The sequence below is a fragment of the Rhinolophus ferrumequinum genome, chromosome 8 (assembly GCF_004115265.2).
Source record: "Rhinolophus ferrumequinum isolate MPI-CBG mRhiFer1 chromosome 8, mRhiFer1_v1.p, whole genome shotgun sequence".
NCBI classification, from domain to species: domain Eukaryota; kingdom Metazoa; phylum Chordata; class Mammalia; order Chiroptera; family Rhinolophidae; genus Rhinolophus; species Rhinolophus ferrumequinum.
Genome location: NC_046291.1, coordinates 54,391,227 through 54,409,916, shown reverse-complemented (window position 1 = coordinate 54,409,916; position 18,690 = coordinate 54,391,227). Strand labels below are relative to the sequence as shown.

Genomic DNA, 18,690 nt, shown 5'->3' with positions numbered 1-18,690 from the left:
CTAAGCAATACTTCTCTGAGTTTCACAAAAAGCTCTTTACTTCGGTAATGTAGAAAAATCAATGCTTGAGTTATCTTCAATAACTCAATTGGTTTATAGTCATCCAAATGCTTATGCAGAATTGAAGCAATTCTAAAAAGAATAAAGATAAAACATGTATTATAATCGGTTCATTCATTTATTTATCAAACATTTACTGAGAAGCTCTTTCATGCCAGACAAGCTCTGTGCGAGAGAAACAGCAATGAGATAAGGTTTTCTGTTCTTGAAGAACTGCCTCAAGATGGCGATAGAAATGTAACAATTAAAACAGAATAAGTAAGAGCTATCAATGAAGTGTAAATGAAATAATATTTAATTATCAATAGTAAAAAGACAGAAAAGCATACAGTTTTACTTCCTAAATAAAAAAACCTCACAGAACAGCCATCAAATCCCACACTCTCACTCCAAGAAAATCTTTACCAAGCGTTACTAACAATTAGCAAAACTGATTTAATTTTCTTCCTTAAATCCACTGGCCCTCTAACAGAGATGCTTGAAGGCAATGGACAATGCTAACAGGCAGTAAGTTGGAGGAAAAAGGGCAGAGGAAATATTTTTTAAAAGGGATTAACAGGTAATAAAAAATCATGTACATATGTATAATCTGTACCATGTACTTTTTTCCTTGTTAAATCTCAAATTAACAAAAAAGTCAATATACGGCATGGTAGTTTGAGTTCAAGGTAACAACTGTGGTGTGAAACGATTCAAGTTCACAAAGATATCAACTGTTTTGCAATGAATGTCCTTTTAAAAAGTAGGGTCCTGCTCTATAATCTCCACTTTCCTAGATTATGATGCTCTGCTTGAGAATAACAACAGTAGCAAATGAAATGAAAAATGCTATAAACAATTTTAGAATCTCTATTTTTAAAAAAAACTATTTAGGAAATAAACAATACCTTAAGTGTTAATTCCTTATTTCTTCAAAAGAAACAGCTATATTATAGAAAAAATTCGTAATTTTCCCTCAAAAACATAGCTACTTATGAATGACAACTAAATTTAACACAATAAATGTCAGGAAGGACTACTTTTTAATCAAACGTGAATTTCTGCTTTCCATCTCTTCCATTGCTCCCATTACTGCCAAAGCTTGCTGGCTGGTCAACTCTTCTGACATCAATAACATAGATGATTCAAGTCTAGAAGCAAAGGAAAATATTTTTATGTTGAAAAACTGACAATTAGCTTATAAAAACATTTTTTAAAATAACAGTTCTTAGGTGACAAATAGGAAAGAAATAATATGAACAAAAACTTAATTCAAATATATAATTTCAATTTTCTCTCCACATAATTGGGGAATATAAAATATTATCAAATAAAAAAAGTTTTTCAAAGCAATGAAGGTCTCAGTAAAATCTAAACTCTTAAAAATATACATAAAAGGTTTTTTAATTCATTTTTCAAAATAAGATTACAGTGGTTATAAAATATAACGGTTCAGTGAAGTTATTCAGTACTAGAGAGCTAAAGAATTAACAACTGACATTTTAACAATATCCCAATTTTTTAAATTAAGATTTGATTAGGAAATTAATATATCTGCACATTAAACAAAAATCTTATATACTAAATACTTGCTGTAACACTATAAACTAAAAATTTACAAAGACAGTCCATTTTGAAACCATCCATCATGCAGTAATAAAATTATCAAAATATACGTGTCTTTTAGAATAATTTAGAAGACAAGCCCAAAATATGAAATCTGAGTAACAGGATAAACTACTTTTCTATTCACACCACTCCACATCATCCTTTTCATTAACCTTATTAAACATTTCAAACCCAGCTTCTCATAGCTTTTCTCAACTACCGTGTTTTGCCATGTATAATGCACTCCTATGAATAATGTGCACCCACATTTTTGGCCCAAACTTTCAGGGGAAAAAATCTTTTAATTTTTCAATTCAAATTTTTATTTGTTTATATTTAGGTACTTGTTTTTTGTATTATAAAGGAATTTTAGCATTTATTTTTTAACATTGTACATGGTACAAGAGATTTATGTAACAAATAATTACAAAACACAAGAACAGATACAAGGTACCAAGAAATTTTATGTACTGGTAACAAATTGACGGTATTTATGTATCACAGAAGGCCAAGAAGTCTCCATAGTTGGAAGTTTGTCCTAAGTGCAACAAAACTGATTACCGTTTTCCAGGATCCGTATTTTGTATATGGATATCGTTATTGATTTCTAGTTACACTTTTAACTTATAAACATAAATAAAAGAATTAAAACATTTATATAGATATGGAATTAATACTACTCATGTATAATGTGCATCCATATTTTTCCCTCACAAACTTGAGCAAGGAAAGTGCACATTATACAAGGAAAACTGTGGTACTTTAGTCCACATTTTTCTCTATTCTCTCTGCCCAAGGCACGTACTATCAATATCACTAATTTGAGTATTTATTCATAAACTATATTGCAGTGCCATAATATTTACATTATTTCAATTATTATTTCTATCCTCCCGGCTGAAATATAAAATCCTTAAAAGGTGGGACCCAGTTAAGTTCAACTTTTATACTCCTTTAGTATATGAGTTTTAAACAGTGGTTGGTGACAAGAAAAAAAGAAAGATTCCAATAAAAGTTTTTTAAATCATCTTGTTCCCATCTTGATACAGTCTCTTAAAATATACCCTTAAATTTCTTCATATATACTTCAAAGGACTCTTAAAACTCTCCATGAAGTTTTAGCTAAGAATAATGATGCAAATACCTCTATTATGCAACTCCTGAACCCCTGCTTAAATGATCCACTAATAGTACTTATCGTTTTGCTATCAATAATCATGTATTTAGTATTTGCTCATCTCTATATCCCAAATATTTGTATCTACATCAATATCTGGCAATACTGAAAATTCTTTTTTTAAGGAGGGGACAGCTCACAGCGGCCCAGGCAGAATTCAAACCAGCAACCTTGGTGTTATCAGCACCACGCTCTAACCAGCTGAGCTAACCGGCCACCCCTAAAAATTCTTAAAAGATAGGAGACAGATCAAATTCATTCAAACCTGACATCAGAACATACGCCCATGTGCATAATAAATGCTTTTGATGATGAATGTGAAGACAACAAAGCAAAAATGGTCCACTGTGAATTACTACTATAATTCTAAATAGTCCACAGCCTATACTAGGGGTGGGGGAGTCTTATGCCTGTGATAAAGTCAGTCACATGACCTAGAAAAGTAGAATAAAAACACTTAAATGGTGTTCTCCTTCATTCACTGCCGTGCTGGCCACCACCAAAGGGTTACTGGCCCCCTTTTAGAATACAGCAGACTGTATAAACTGTATTGCAGAGTCTGAGGAGTAAATTAGAATAATTAGAGAAAGAATCAAGGAGCAGAGCATATAAGATTACTTTCCATTCCATGGTTGAAAGGGTTGATTTTTGTGCCTTCCAGAACTGCAAGATCTAAGCTTAAAGGATCCATATATTCTCAACAAATAAAACATTTTTAGCTCAACTTACTGTTTCTTTTCTTCAGGTCCTGCAGTGGGTCCCAATGCTATAAACAATTTTACAAAGCTAGCAGGGTGATCAATTAGAGGAATCATTTCAGTTAGCCTCTTTTTAGCCATTAAAACAAATTCAAAACTGTGAAACTGTAGAAAGTGGTACAGACTAAGTATTTTACTGATGGACTCCAAATCAAGGTGGTTCGCATGGCTTAAGAATATTTTATTACACCTTTCTAATAGCGGGTAATAACAATATTTAATATTTCGAAGAAATTGTACTATTCTTCTTGCAATGTTGACCTGGGAAGAATCTACGGTGTCAAAAAGAAGTTCTGTTTTTTTCACTAATTGTTCTTGAAAACGTTGTGATATTAAACAAGATATGCTGACCATCAAAACAGACAAGGACCTGAAAAAGGAAAAGAGATGTAAAGATATTTACGTTATTTAAGAATAATGAACAATTCTAAAACTAAAAGAACAGATATGAAAAGGAACTGGTAAAAATATTATGGGTTTTATACCACAAAATGTTTCTTTCAAGTACTAGTAGGATTTGATCCTAGTAGGACACATCTCCCAGTAACTGAATCCCTTTAGACACAAAAAACATAGAAATAATATTTTTTATTCAGTGTGTATAATATCTCATTCTATAGATTTGAAGGAAAATATTATAGGGAAATTTACTCAGAAATCACTGGACTAACAGCCCACAAATGCAACATTAAAAGTCTCATTTTATATTTTTGGAAGTAGACTTTGCTTTGTTACTCCTTTCTCTGTATATCTGTAATTTTTTAATAAATATGTTGGCAAAATATTTCTCACTAATAAATAATTTCATATTTTTAATGTTTCATGCTAGAAAGATATTAACATATGACAGACAATACTGAACATGAAGTAGCATTTAATATTTCTTCACTCAGTAAACACTTTTTTTTTTCTTTTTTAGTAAACACTTTTTAAGGAATATAAATCATTCTTCTTGGAACTGTGGAAGACACCAAAATTATAAAGGTGAGGTCCCTGCTTTCAAAAGACAGTTTTTGCATAATATAAAAATCAGAAAACCACAAATACAAGAATGCACCCATAATGAATAAAGAATGCAAATGGAAAAGACATAAATACTTGGGAATGATCATTAGAAAGCAAACTACAAAAAAAAAGACATAAAAATATAAATTTTAGATTATCTCAACCATTAGAATAGTGGGACTATGCATTTTTTTGTTTGCTAATTTCTTTAATCTTTTCAATAAAATAAATACATTTTTAAAGACCCAGTTTACAAATACTTTGGCTTCTCTAATCAATATGTTTAATGTTAATGTTAACATTAATTAGTAATCTAACATTGCTATTTAGTTTAACTATTAAGACCTCTGAAATGATTTTTAAAAACTATGTATATATTTGTAATTACAGTTTGGAGTACAGAAATGCCCAAAGATTTCATTAGATTCTCAAAGGGATCTATAAGAATTTTTAAAAGTTAAAAAAAATTACAATAATTTTTATTGTCTGCTTTTGTAAGCTAATTTCGTGTGTGTATGAAAATACACATAATGTAAAATTTACCATTTTCAACATGGTTAAGTGTACAGTTCAGTGGAACTAAGGATATTTACGCTGTCGTGCAACCATCGCCACCATGCACCTGCAGAACATTTTCATCTCCTCAAACTACAACTTCTTACCCATTAAACAGTAACTCCCTGTTCTTCCCTCCGCCCAAACCCTGGCAAGGGCCACTCTACTTTCTGTTTTGATAACTTTGATTACTCTAGGTAACTCCTAATAAATTTCCCTTTGTGTCTGGCTTATGTCACTTAGCATAATGTCTTTAAGGCTCATCCATGTTGTTGCATGTATCAGAATTTCCTTCCTTTTTAAGTCTGAATAATATTCCATTGTAGGTATATACCACATTTTGATGGTCAATTCGTTTGTCAATAGACACTTAGGTTGTTTCCAAATTTTTTGGCTATTGTGACCAATGCGTCTATGAACACTGGTATATGTTATGGACTGAATTATGAACCCTCAAAATTCATGTTAAAGCCTCATCTACAGTATAACTATATCTGGAGACAGGGCCTGTAGGGAGGTAATTAAGGTTAGATGAGGTCATGAGGGTGGCAGGCAAACTTGTCAGCTCCCAAGTAAGGAAAAATGTAAAACGTCAAACCTTTCTCAGATCTCAACAATATAGTTATACTTTAAATACTTTATGTCGAATTCCCAGAGCAACAATGCAAAGTAGATAGACTACTATCCCCATTTTATAAATGAGGTTAGTGAACTTTCCAAGTTAAAAATAACATAGCTAGGAAGTGACAAATCTAAGTGCATGAGTATCCAACACCCAGGATCTTTCCACCACAACACAAAGCCCCTAAATAAATTTACCTTAAGTCCTGTATGGTTTCCAACTTCCTATTTACAATATCAGCTATGTTTCCCATTAATGGACTAAAATGTAAGTGTTGATCTGCTAGGCATGTGGAAAATTTTGACAGCACATGAATATCAAACCTATTAAAGGAAATATACAAAAGAGATTATTAGTATTTACTTTCACTTAAAACACATAAAAAACAGTTGTAAAATAAAAAGGAATAAAAAATACTAGTACTGTATTACTAATACATTACTAATTTAAAATGAATTTTTCTAAAATGTTGATTACTTATTATAAAAGTAACCCATGCTAATAGTTAAAAAGTCAGATTCTATCAGAAGATTTTAAAAAGGGAAAAATTACTCAAAATTATTTGAAGCATTTACTTATTTTTTAAGGTGACAGAACAATTTCGACTCCAGGTTGTATATTAATAAGCAAAACAACCACTACTACAACTGTGCTGTGAAAAACTTCAGAATTTTTCTATAAGAAAGAAATGACCCAATTCCTTCAATAAGTAAATGGCAAGATGAAAGGGAGGGAAGGAGAACTATTACAGATTTTAAGACTTAGAATTCACTAAAAGATAAGCATAAGGAAGTTTACAGCAGCAAAACGTGATAGCAAAAAACTGCAAACAATGTAAATATGCATTAAGAGCACAATGAATAACTTGTACATATTTATAGAATATCACACCACAAAATACCACAAAACAAAGAACTATTGAATCATGCAACATTATGCATAAATCTTTAGAACATATTGAACAAACTAAACTAGATATAAGAGTATGTACTATAGGATTCCACTTCTATAAAAATAAAACTAACACATGACAAGTCAAGATAGTGGTTACTACCTCTTGGGATGAGGGGACATGACTGGAAGAGCACATAAAGAGAACTTTAGGGAAATAATGTTCTGTTTCTTGATCTCAGTGCTATTACACAGAAGTGATCAGTATGTGAAAATTTATCAAGCTGTACATTTATGATTGGTTTAATTTTATATGATATTCTTCAATCAAATGTTTACTTACAAGGAAAGAGAAACATGAGACAAAGCAATCAAAGGTAATGTGTGAACCGTGTTTGGATACTGATTTAAATAAACCACCGATAAAAAGACCTTTATAGAGCAATGAAGGAAATTTGAACAAAACCAGTTATTAGGTGATATTAAGGAATTATTATTCATTTTTATAGGTACAAATAATGGCACTGTGATAGCACACACTTTTAAAAGAGTGCTCATCTCTCAGAAATATAGTGAGGTATTTACAGATAAAATGACGTAACAATTTAAAATATACTGAAGATAGATAACAAGAACATTTTGATGGCTGCCAGCTGGAAGGGGGGTGAAAAGGGCAAAGGGATTAAGAAGCACAAATTGGTAGTTACAAAATAGTCATGGGAATATAAAGTACAGCACAAGGAATATAGTCAATTAATATTGTAATTATGTATTGTGTCAGATGGGTACTAGATTTATTGGGATGATCACTTTGTAAGTTATATAAATGTTTAACCACTATGTTGTACATGTGAAACTAATATAATATTGTATCTCAATTGTAATTGAAAAATACGTAAAACAATTATAAAAAATAAAATAAAATATGGGGTAGGGAGGGAATGGGAAGGATTCAGATAAAACAAGGCTGCTATATGTTCGTAATTGTTGAAGCTAGATGATGGGTACATGGGGGAGTTCATTAAACTAATCTCTCTACTTTTATAAATGTTTAAAGTCTTCTATTTGAATTTCAAATATATGCTAATTTTCCTCATTATGATCCATTATATAGTACTAATACACAATCTATCTTATTTGAATCATTACAAATTATATTTATGTAACACAAATTCATAGACAATTTAACAAAATCACTGATTAATAGCTATTGGAGTAACAAAAAATTAAATCATAGGGCACAGCAACTATAAAAAATCATAAATTAACACTTATTTTTATGACTCTCTTAAAAAGGCTATAGATGAAATACAAATTAGGGTTTTTAAATTTTTTACAACTTTGTATTATAAAAAAATAAAAGTACTGCTACAAATAAAAACCTCCATGTAAGCTGACTCCGGGTGGTGAACACACAGTGTGATTTATGGATGATGTGATACAGAATTGCACACCTGAAATCTATGTAAATTTTACTAACAATTGTCACCCCAATAAATTAAAAAAATAAAATAAAACTAATTAAAAAAAAAAAAAAAACCTCCATGTAGAACAAACATTATCTTCTGAGCTACTTTGAAATGAAGTAAAATTAAAAAGCAATATCTGATTCACTGGGAAGTACAACTGTACATTTGTAATTTAATTACTTAGTATATAGTAAAAGCAAAATTTTTAAAAAACATGTATTTTACAAGAGATTTGTTCAAGCTGTTCAGTATACATAACACTTAATGCTGCTTCGAAGAAAAATAGTGTTATTATCAACAATGACCAAAATTAACCATAAAGATACAGTACTTTAGATGTTCACAAAAGCAGTTAAGATTATTCTCTTTACTCTCAATAAAGGATAGTTATAGGTAAAGAGAATCCAAAAATGAAGGATGAAAAGACAGATGCATTTGGATAACGAAATTAACTAAAATCACAATTTAGAAGGTAGAATTTCTAACCCCAGAGAATTGTTCAGTCCCCTTTAATGTAATTCAGCCCCTATAATAAAGGCCTACAGAGCTCCCTCATATATGACTACAACTCTAAGAATTTATCATGGTTTTGGCTTTAAAAAGCAATATGCTAAAAAAGCATAATACGGGGGAATGCCTGCTCCTCCCGATCTACAAATAAATAGCCTGTTGTTTTTTCTTTATCTTAGTCCATCCTCTACTTTCTGCCCTAGGTTACTATTTGGTTTAGAGGGTGAGCTGTTCTGTGGTTTTTAAAAAATTTTCCTGTCTCTTTCCCACCTAGATTTTTCCTCTCTTCACTAACATTTGCTTTATTCCATTAATGGATCTTGGCTATCTGGAATTTCTAGGTTTAAAAATTCAAAGTTTTCAGAACTTAGCTGAAGATTTACCAAAATGAACTCTGTTATTATCTCCGCTGTCTTATAAATGGAGAGCTTCTCATATATTCTTATATTACTATAAATAATACAGATTTCTCAATACTCATTAAGAATACCAAGAACAAATTTCACATTTTTTTAGATGATTATCAAGTACAACAACACGTTGAAAATAGCTGGAGAGTTTGGGAAATAGATCTGAATTGATCCTATTCACAGCAATGGACCTCACCTAGGAGCTCTGCTCACTGCCTCTCCATAAAGGAGAGATAGGCAAGTATCCTCAAATGCTGCTGAACAGTGTTTTTCTTTCTACTAAACTGGTGTATTCTTTTTTCATTTTTTATGGCTCTGAACTTCTAGGTTTAAATTGATTGCCTATCACTCAGAGAATCTTTCTGAAGCAGAACTCTTCCAGAAAAGAAGATTCAAAAATGCCAGTTCATGAATAGCTGTGACTCTACCTTATTTGTATTTGGATTAATTATAAATGTCAAAAAGCACACTATGTTCCCTACTCTTAATTTAAAGAGGGAACATCTGAAATACTGTTCTCCCTCTTAAGGAAAAAACACTCTCTCTCCACTCTTTTCCTACAATATTTCACTGTGCTAACCCTGAAAAAGATAACCCTGATTATAGATGAAGAACCCAGAGTACTTGCCTTTCCAGTCTTCTCCATGCTTCTGTAACTAGTGCTTCAACTAGTGGGTCATGGGCCTCAATAGCAAACCTCCATAAAAACAAGAGAAAATAACTTCCCATATATATGCATCTTTAAATCATTAAAAACACATGTAGTAAGAATTATAATGCAAAAGTGAACCTCAAGTTATTATACTCTTATACAGTGAGTCCTTATTTTTGGTCCACTCCCACTTCAATATTCTGATTTTTTGAATGCAATCTAATAAACATTCATACTTTATCGCATGTCCCTCTCACCCTTTTATATGTTCATTTCAATGCCCTCCAACGAACAATTAAAATGCTCAAAGATGCATTTCATATTAAAAGTGCATACAACGTATCACTTTGCTCTGACTATAAAAATATTTCTATAGGAGAAAGTTTGTAAAATAAAGAAAAATTTAATACGGTAATAAAAATCATTTATAACTGCTATTCATAAATAGCCACCATCATTAATTTGGAACATTTCTCTCCAGTTATTTTTTCTACACACATATGAAATATACATATATTTCCTTTACATTTCCATATCCTGCCCTTTTCAGTAAGTTAACATTATATTGTGGGCCTTTGCTAAGTCATTACATATTCTTCAAAACATTATTTTTAATAATTGTATAATATTCAATTGAGCGACTATAATATCGTTTGGTTAAACATCCATCTACTATTCGAATTTTAGTTTTTCAATATTATAAACAATGTTGGGATGAATATCCATGTACAAGAATACAGGTAACCTCCGTATAACACGGCATTTCTATAACACGGTTCGAGAATTGGGGGAAACATGCCATCCTAGAACACGGTTTGACTCAAACACAGTTTAAGAATTAGAGAAATCTCCAAACGACACGGAACGTAATAAAAGCTTAGTAGTGATAATGAAAGAAACATTATTTAATACATATTAATATGTTATACTTTTGGTGAAAATTGCTTTAATAAAGACATTTCTCTTAACTATAAAAATAAAATAATATGTTTTTTTACTTTTTGGAACCTAACCCCCTTTTTTGTACTAGTTCTTTGTTTCGTATAACACAGATTTGCATAACACAGCATTTTTTAGGAACCTAACAACTGTGTTATACAGGGGTTACCTGTATTTATATACGTGTCTTGGATTACTCTCAGGATAAATAATCTTAGATACAAAATTATTGGGTCTAAGGGTATTTTTAAAATTAATGATATATATTACACCACCAGCAGCCCCTAAGAGTTCCTGTTCCAGTATACCTTCACTAACAATGCATATTTTACATACATAACTAAGCCACATATACTATATACTGTATATATAAAAGTCTCTCTTTTAAACCAATTTCAACATGTTTATAATGTTAAGGCTATATTATTTTGTCTCCTAAAAGTCAAAGACTTTCGGGTTGAGTCATGAAGCAAAATTGAACTATATCCTATTTAAAAAAACTTGAAAATAAAATTATATTCCACTCTTAAAATCCTTTCCTTATTAAAATATGACTTAGGAGGGTAACGTAAAAATGCAGCTTTTCGGTAAATCATTACAAAGCAGCATTTCTCCATCTGTGCCTGACATACATCAATCTTGTGAGGTGTTCATGATGTTTTGTGGTTAAGTAAGTTTGGAAAATGCCCCGATTTAGAAATTCACAATATACACTGGCATATTAATGGCTCCGAAGAGTCCTGCAATAAAGATGTTTAATTTTGTCTGGTTCAGCATTCTCCAAAATAACATGGCAACCAGAAAACAAAAACAGGTGTCTTGCCTGTTATCATTACATACTTTCTTCACTAATTTATTATAGTATTCAGAAAAAACCTTCAGAATATGAGAAAGACCACCAGAAAAATGGGGAGCCACTCTTGGTTAGTCTAACATCAATCCCCAAAATAAGTAAAACCTCAAGCCCCCTCCTGTATGCTGACTCTCTAACAAAACAACTGCATCTCTGCATTGATAGCTACTTAAATAGCCCCTGCAGGTTGGATAATCATGTAAGAAAACTGCTGTTTTTCTGTCAGTGAGACTAAGAAACAGACTAACTGTAACTTTTATTTGCTTTACTCCTTTTATATAACTGCTGAATCCTTTATTAGGGAGCCCCGTTCTTCTGAAGGCTGGATTCCCTTGCAAACAATGTAAAACTTCTTTCCTTTTTTAATGTTTTTTCCAGATTTATTGAGGTATGATTAACAAATATAAATTGTATATATTTAGGTTATACAATGTGATGTTTGGATATACAAATATTATGAAAATACTACCACAATCAAAGAATATCCTCTAAACATCTTAAAAATATTAGATGGTCAGCAAATTTACAGAAAAAAAGTTTTTCATTTTAAAGAGATATTTAGAAAATTAAAATACAAAAACAAACTATAATCATTTCTATAAAATCTGAAAATACATTACTTACTGTTGTGTGATGTACAACACATTCACCAGGGTATCGTCCTTCATGAATTCCACTTTACTTGCAGTCAAATTATAAAGAGTAAGAAATTGGGGATGGTCTCTGATACATTCAACACTTTTTAACAAGCTGGTCTTCTGCTTTTGAAACTGCCAAAGTATATTAAATGCAGATCCCACTTGCTTTTCTGAAAGTACAGCTTTGTTTTTTTCAATAAAATCAAATACTTGTTCTTCATCTGTACACTTATCCATCTGGCTAATTAATGGTTCACAACTGAAGGGTCGAAAATGAAACAGTCTCCAAGGAAATAGACAAATAGCTCTTAAGCGAAGCATATTTGTTAACAGTGTCTAGAAAAAGGGTATATTTTCATTTACATCACAAATTTTCTTGGGTAAAGAAAATTTAAAACTAGAGGCCAGGTGCCACATGCTGGTATAAAAATAACGGTTTTTCCTTCATATTTTTTGCTTTTATTCTGATGACTCCAAATCCCATTCCAATTAGCAGCTTCTGTAAAGAATTGGTTTAACATCGTTATACTTTTATTATCAAATTAATTCTAACATTCAAATAAATTAACAAGCTTTTTCTGCATTAACTAGTGATCTTGGTCTTAGTCTGAACCAGATAGTAGATCTGATCCAAAACTAAATGTCCAAGAAAGTGGCTTCTTTTTTCACCCCACTTAAAAAATGTTTGTTAGGGAATACAGTCAATAATATCATAATAACTTTGAACTGCGACAGATGGATACTAAACTTATCAAGGTGATCATTTAAGGTATAAACGTCAAACACTACGTTTTACACCTGAAAGTAATATAATATTGCATGTCAACTACAATTTTAAAATTAATGGACTTTTTAAAATGTTTGTTACATCTGATATTTACATAAAGTTTTCAAATTTCACCATAAAAGCAGAAGGGGAAAAATAATCCCAAATTCAGAACTGTCTTTTTAAATAAAAGAGTAAAACTGTTTGCAATAAATAAATATTATCAGCTTTAAAGTTTCTACAAACAGTAGCCATTAATTCAGGGTCATAATAAAAAAATTTTTTTCAGAAGGATAAGTCTCTGGTTTATTTGCTTTCTGGATAATTTCTTGCTCCTTTCTCTTGGAGCTCCAAAATAACTCAAACAACTTAGTTACTACTGACCTTAGATAGGTCTCAACCAATAAGCAAGACGTTTAAAGGTCCAATCAGAAAATATGAAGAAATCAAGTAATGTAACAGACATTGTGAGGCAATATATGAACCAATTTATGAAAAATAATTTGTTTAAAAAATATATTATGTTTATATTTCTAGTTGAGAAACAATGGTTTAAAAAGATGGGACTAAAATCATATCTAATACTTATGCAACATTTTACGAAAAACTTTTAAAATATATTATCCCATTAGATTCTCTGAACTAACCTGCCAGATTGATATTATCGTTTGCATTTTTTGGATAACAAAAGCTAAATTCAAAAAGATTTAAAAAACTACTCTAGTACTAGCGAAGCTGGATCAACCACCCAGTTATTTCGACTCTGAACTTGAACAGTCTCTTTACAGCAACAAACCAACACTAAAAGTACGCCTTAGACTCCACTCCGCTCTATGGCTATGCCAACCTCACAAGAAAAACCGATGAGACAGCATTGACTACTCTGTGCCAATCAGTACAGCAACCTGACCCAAAGCGACCTGGGTCACACACATACACAGAAAAAATCTGCACAAAATATATCTTCAAGATTCTCCTGTCCTATCCATCTGAAAATGGAAGCAACTCAATTTTTAGAATACCAAGGTGTTAAGTCCCCAGCTCTGCCCCAGCTAAGGACCCTGGGGAAGACATTTAACCAAAGGAGGGGCCTTGGGACTATAAGTGAGCGGTAGGTACCAGCTCTGAACAGGTACAGTGCAGATTAAACAGTGACACCCTTTGCAAATGACAGGCGTCGTCCGCTCCGAGTACAACAGCAGCGTTGAACTTGTATCTGTGGGCTCTCTAGATGCGGACCAGGATCAGTCCTGCCCTCGTCCTCCGCGCTCGGGAAAAATCCAATACCCGGGAGGCTCGGGTTTTCTCAGCCGAACCCTGTATCCCGGGCCTGAAAACGTGCTGATGGGGTAAAAAAGAAAAAAAAAAAAAGTCTGCCGCCACGTTCTGAAACTTTTCAGGAGGATTCCAGCAAAGGCTGGTAACAATACCTCAGAAATCAAGGTTATTCCCAGCAAAGAACGCAACAGGTTCGGTTGTGTCGCGCGCCCCTCTTTCATATCCCAGTTTTTAGCCCTTTCTCGAGAGATATCACCTTTCCTCCGGTGGTACCAATCCCAAACCAGGAAAAAATGCCGAAGAGTGCAGCGTGCAGGGCAGAAGGCACGCACTACATGCCCCAGAGGACATCGCGCAGAAGTCAGCGGAATAGACGTCGCTTACGCATTTGGGAGGAATTCTGGGCATTGTAGTTCCTCATTGAAGACGCAGGGGCAGTACATTTTAACTGTCAAAGTTGCCAGTCGTTTAGGTTAGTGTTTCTCAGCTACCTGAGGTTTTATCCCAGTCCATGCAAGACTAGCATTTTTATAATATACAATAAAAATTAATATTTAGAAAAATGAAATTTGAAAACGTAAATATGGAAAAGACACGTGTGGAATTTTGTTCTTACTATAGGGATGAAACTGAGCGTGACCTGTGTCAATGCCCTTCACTCAAAGACCACCAGAAATACACCGATAGTTAAACAAAGTTGGGGTTACTGACTGGTTGCAATGAAACAGAACACACCCCCGGGGGTGATAAATTAAGAAGGTGTTAGAAAGAATTTATTATGGTATTCAGCCTTGTGTTAAGTGGCTGGGGGAGGTTTAAGAGGGGTTTTTCTCCACATCGGATGCTGTGAGGATCAGGGGTAATTCTATTATTGGATATCTTAATAAACTTTAGAAGGCAGAAGGAAAAAATATTTGCAAATGATATGTCTAATAAGGGATTTATATCCAGAATATATAAAGAACTTCTATAACTGATGACAAAAATATTTTTTAATGGGCAAAGAACTTGAATAGACATTTCTCCAAAGCTATTGGCACATGAAAAAAAAATGCTCAACATCACTAATTATTGGAGGAATTCAAATCAAAATTACAAGACACCACACCCAATAGAGTGGCTATTATCAAAAAAATCAGAAAATAACAAATGTTGGCAAGGATATGGAGAAATCAGAACCCTTGTATATGGCTAGTAGGAATGTAAAATACTGCAGCCACTGTGGAAAACAGTATAGTGGCTCCTCAAAAAATTAAACAGAATTATCATGTAATCTAGCAATTCTACTGCTGGGAATATACTCAAACAAATTGAAAGCAGAAATCTGAACAGGTATTTGTACAGCAATGTTCATAGCAGCATTATTTACAATAGCTAAAAGGTGGAAGCAACCTAAGTGTCCATCAACACATGAATTGATAAAGAAAATGTCATATATACATACAATAGAATTATATTCAACCTTAAAAATGAAGGAAATTCTGACACTTGCTACAACATGGATGAACCTTGAAACACTATGCTAAGTGAAATAAGCCAGATACACACAGAAAAAAACAATTTGTAGGATTCCACTTATATGAGGTACCTAGAGTAGTCAAATTCATAGAAACAGAAAGTAGAATAGTGGTTTGCAGGCGTTGGAAGAAAAGAGAAATATGATTTCTCAATTACATCACATTCCAATATGGTTATCCCTGGTCAGTGGGGGACTTTTCTCCACACAGAAATTCAGGGAACTAGGCTTCTTCCATAATCCACCAGGGGCTTTAAACCCTCTGGATCCAGCTGACAAAAACAGAAAGAGAGGACATGGAGAAGGCATAGCACTTCAAAAACATATTGGCCTGGATGTAATGCACATCTTTTTCACACACTTTCCATTGATGAAAAGTATTCACATATCTTTACTCAGATGCAAGAGGACAACTAGCAGGACAGACATTTCCCAGTGACACCCTTCACCACGTAAGTGGGAGCACAAATTTGGGGGCTGTCACTGCAATGCTAATCAAAGACTCTGGCATTTTATAATTGGAGCTGGCAGAGACTCAGATTATTAATATATGAGATAACCTCTTGAAGAAGTCAGTCTAAAGAACAAAGCCAAAAAACAGGTAAGTAGAACTAGACAAGAGAAAAAAAGTTCCATGATATTCTGACTATTCTTTCTTCTCTGTATTCTTTCTTCTAACCCAGATTCTTTCTTCTCTGTATTAGTTATCCATTGCTGTGTACTAAATCATCCCAAAACTTAGTGACTTAAAACATTTATTATTCCACGGTTTCTGTGGGAGAAAAATTCTGAAATTGCTTAGCTGAGTGGTTCTGGCTTAGTTTCTCATGTGATTGAAGTCAGCTGTTAACAAGGCCTGCACTCATCTGAAGGCTTGACTGGGGCTAGAGGATTGCTTCCAAATAACTCATTCATATGGCTGTTGGCAACGGGTCTCAGTTCCTCTCTGGCTTTTGCCAGGAAGCCTGTTTCTTGCCACTGGACCTCTCCATAGTCTGCTTGAGTGTCTTCATGAAACAGCAGCCTACAGTGAATGATCCAAGAAACACAGCAAGAAGGAAATCAAAGTGCCTTTTATGACATGGTCTCCAAAATCACATACTGTCACTCTGCCTTATTCAGTAGGAGAAAGTCACATTAAAGAATGTATGGCCATATTTTAAAACTACCACACTGTCCAAATAAAACCACACAGTTTTGTTTCGTGAACCAATACATTCCCAATGTTACCTAAGCTAGTTCAAACTGGGTTTCTATTATTTGTAAATGAGAGCTCTCACCAATACTGGAATCAAGAGGCATACACAATAATAGTATTATACAAGCACTTCAGAAAAGTCTTTGGCAGTATCTACCAAAGCTGACCTTATCCATACCCTAACATCTAGCAATTCCATTCCTGGGTGTATTTCCAACATACATGCAAAATATATGTGCTCCAAGATACAAGAATGTACATAGAAGCTTTCTTTGTAATAGCTAAAACTCAACACAAATATCCATCTAAAATAAATTATGCAATACCCATTGTGACAGTTAATTTTATAGGTCAACTTGATTGGGCCAAGGACTACCCAGATTAAACATTATTTTTAGGTGTGTTTGTGAGGGTGTTTCTGGATGAGATTAACATTTGAATTGGTAGATTGAGTAAAGTACATTGCCCTCCCGATGTAAATGGGCATCATCCAATCCATGGAGCATCTGAATAGAACAAAAAGGCACATGAAGGAGGAATTGGTCCCTTTGGCCTTCTACCTGCCTGACTGAGCTAGGACACTGGTCTTCTCTTGCCCTTGGACTGGGATTTTCACCATCAGCTCCCCTGGTTCTCAAACTTGGACTGAAATTACACCACCAGTTTTTCTGGGTCTCCAGATTGCAGACAGCAGAGTGTGAGACTTCTCAGCCTTCATAATCACATGAGCCAATTTCTCATATTAAATATCTTCCTATGTATACATATGCTAACTGAAGTCACCCCTTGAAAACCCGTTTTGATGATTGTAAATCTAACTTTTTTGGTCTTTACATCTGCTATTCAAAGTGACCTTAAGTAACAGTTCATCTAAGAGTGCTGGAAACTAACCATATTTCAAAACACTAGCAACATCAGAGCAAATCTTGCGTCTGCTCACAGTGTAGAATCGTCACACAAACTAAGTACGCAAACAATTATCTTTTAATGGGATATGTGGCCCAGACTGTTAATTTTCCACCAAAGTACCTTTTCCTCTTCTTTCCGGACATATGCCAACATTACATTTCCCAGCACTTTATAATTGAGTTTGGCTGTGTTTTCATTGATGGAATTAGAGCAAAGTGGCATGTGCTACTTCCTGGTTTAGACTTTAAGACATTACCTCTTCTTCCTGTTTCTGCCAGCCAAAACCCAAGGCAACACATTCTAATTATGCAATGTCAAGGCTCTGGAGTAGGTTGGAATAACATGATGGAAGGAACTCAAGTTCCTGAATGAACATATGGAGAAGAGCTGTGCTCTCTGACTTGGCCCACTCACCTCAGGTCTATTATGAGAGAAATAAATCCTTTGTTCTTTAAGTTGCAGTATTCATAGAGACAATACTTCCTTTTACTTGCAACAGGTTTCTTCTTGGAACAATAAATCCATGTCAAAGCAATCTGGAAAAGTTTCAGATTTCACACACCAGTAAAATTTCAACATATTTGGGACCCAACAAAGCATGTCAATTTTTCATTTGTCCAAGTAAGGACATCTAGAGAAAGAAAACAACTAACCACATTCTATAACCACAACTAACCACATTTCATAAAAGGATATTTTAACACTAAGAAAAAGTGACAAGCTCAATTTAAGAAAACAATTCTTCCTAAGAGCAGTGAAAACTTTGTCATGGCCAGCACCAGCCACCGGTCCTTGAATTGCCATTTGTAATGCTGCTTCAAAACTTCTTTCAAGAATCTCCTAAAATCTGACCATTTATAATATGCATTATATCTAATAAGTACTGTGGGGCTAAAA

At 33.3% G+C, this 18,690-nt stretch overlaps 1 protein-coding gene across 5 annotated transcripts in view; it reads right to left on the bottom strand.

Moving 5' to 3' along the window:
- Window positions 1-18,690, bottom strand: part of FASTKD1 (FAST kinase domains 1) — a 38,609-nt gene that overhangs the window by 16,784 nt on the left and 3,135 nt on the right. For 3 of the 5 annotated variants that reach the window (XM_033111522.1, XM_033111521.1, XM_033111525.1), the window contains 7 exons: window positions 18,208-18,329; window positions 12,113-12,625; window positions 9,673-9,741; window positions 5,962-6,087; window positions 3,554-3,952; window positions 1,080-1,190; window positions 1-132 (listed from right to left, as the gene is read on the bottom strand). In XM_033111522.1, the coding sequence (XP_032967413.1) occupies window positions 1-132; window positions 1,080-1,190; window positions 3,554-3,952; window positions 5,962-6,087; window positions 9,673-9,741; window positions 12,113-12,447 (1,172 nt within the window). In that variant the 5' untranslated portion in view covers window positions 12,448-12,625; window positions 18,208-18,329. Of the gene's footprint in view, window positions 133-1,079; window positions 1,191-3,553; window positions 3,953-5,961; window positions 6,088-9,672; window positions 9,742-12,112; window positions 12,626-14,322; window positions 14,699-18,207; window positions 18,330-18,690 lie in introns of those variants that run through there. The other 2 variants (XM_033111523.1, XM_033111524.1) reach the window with 2 other exon arrangements.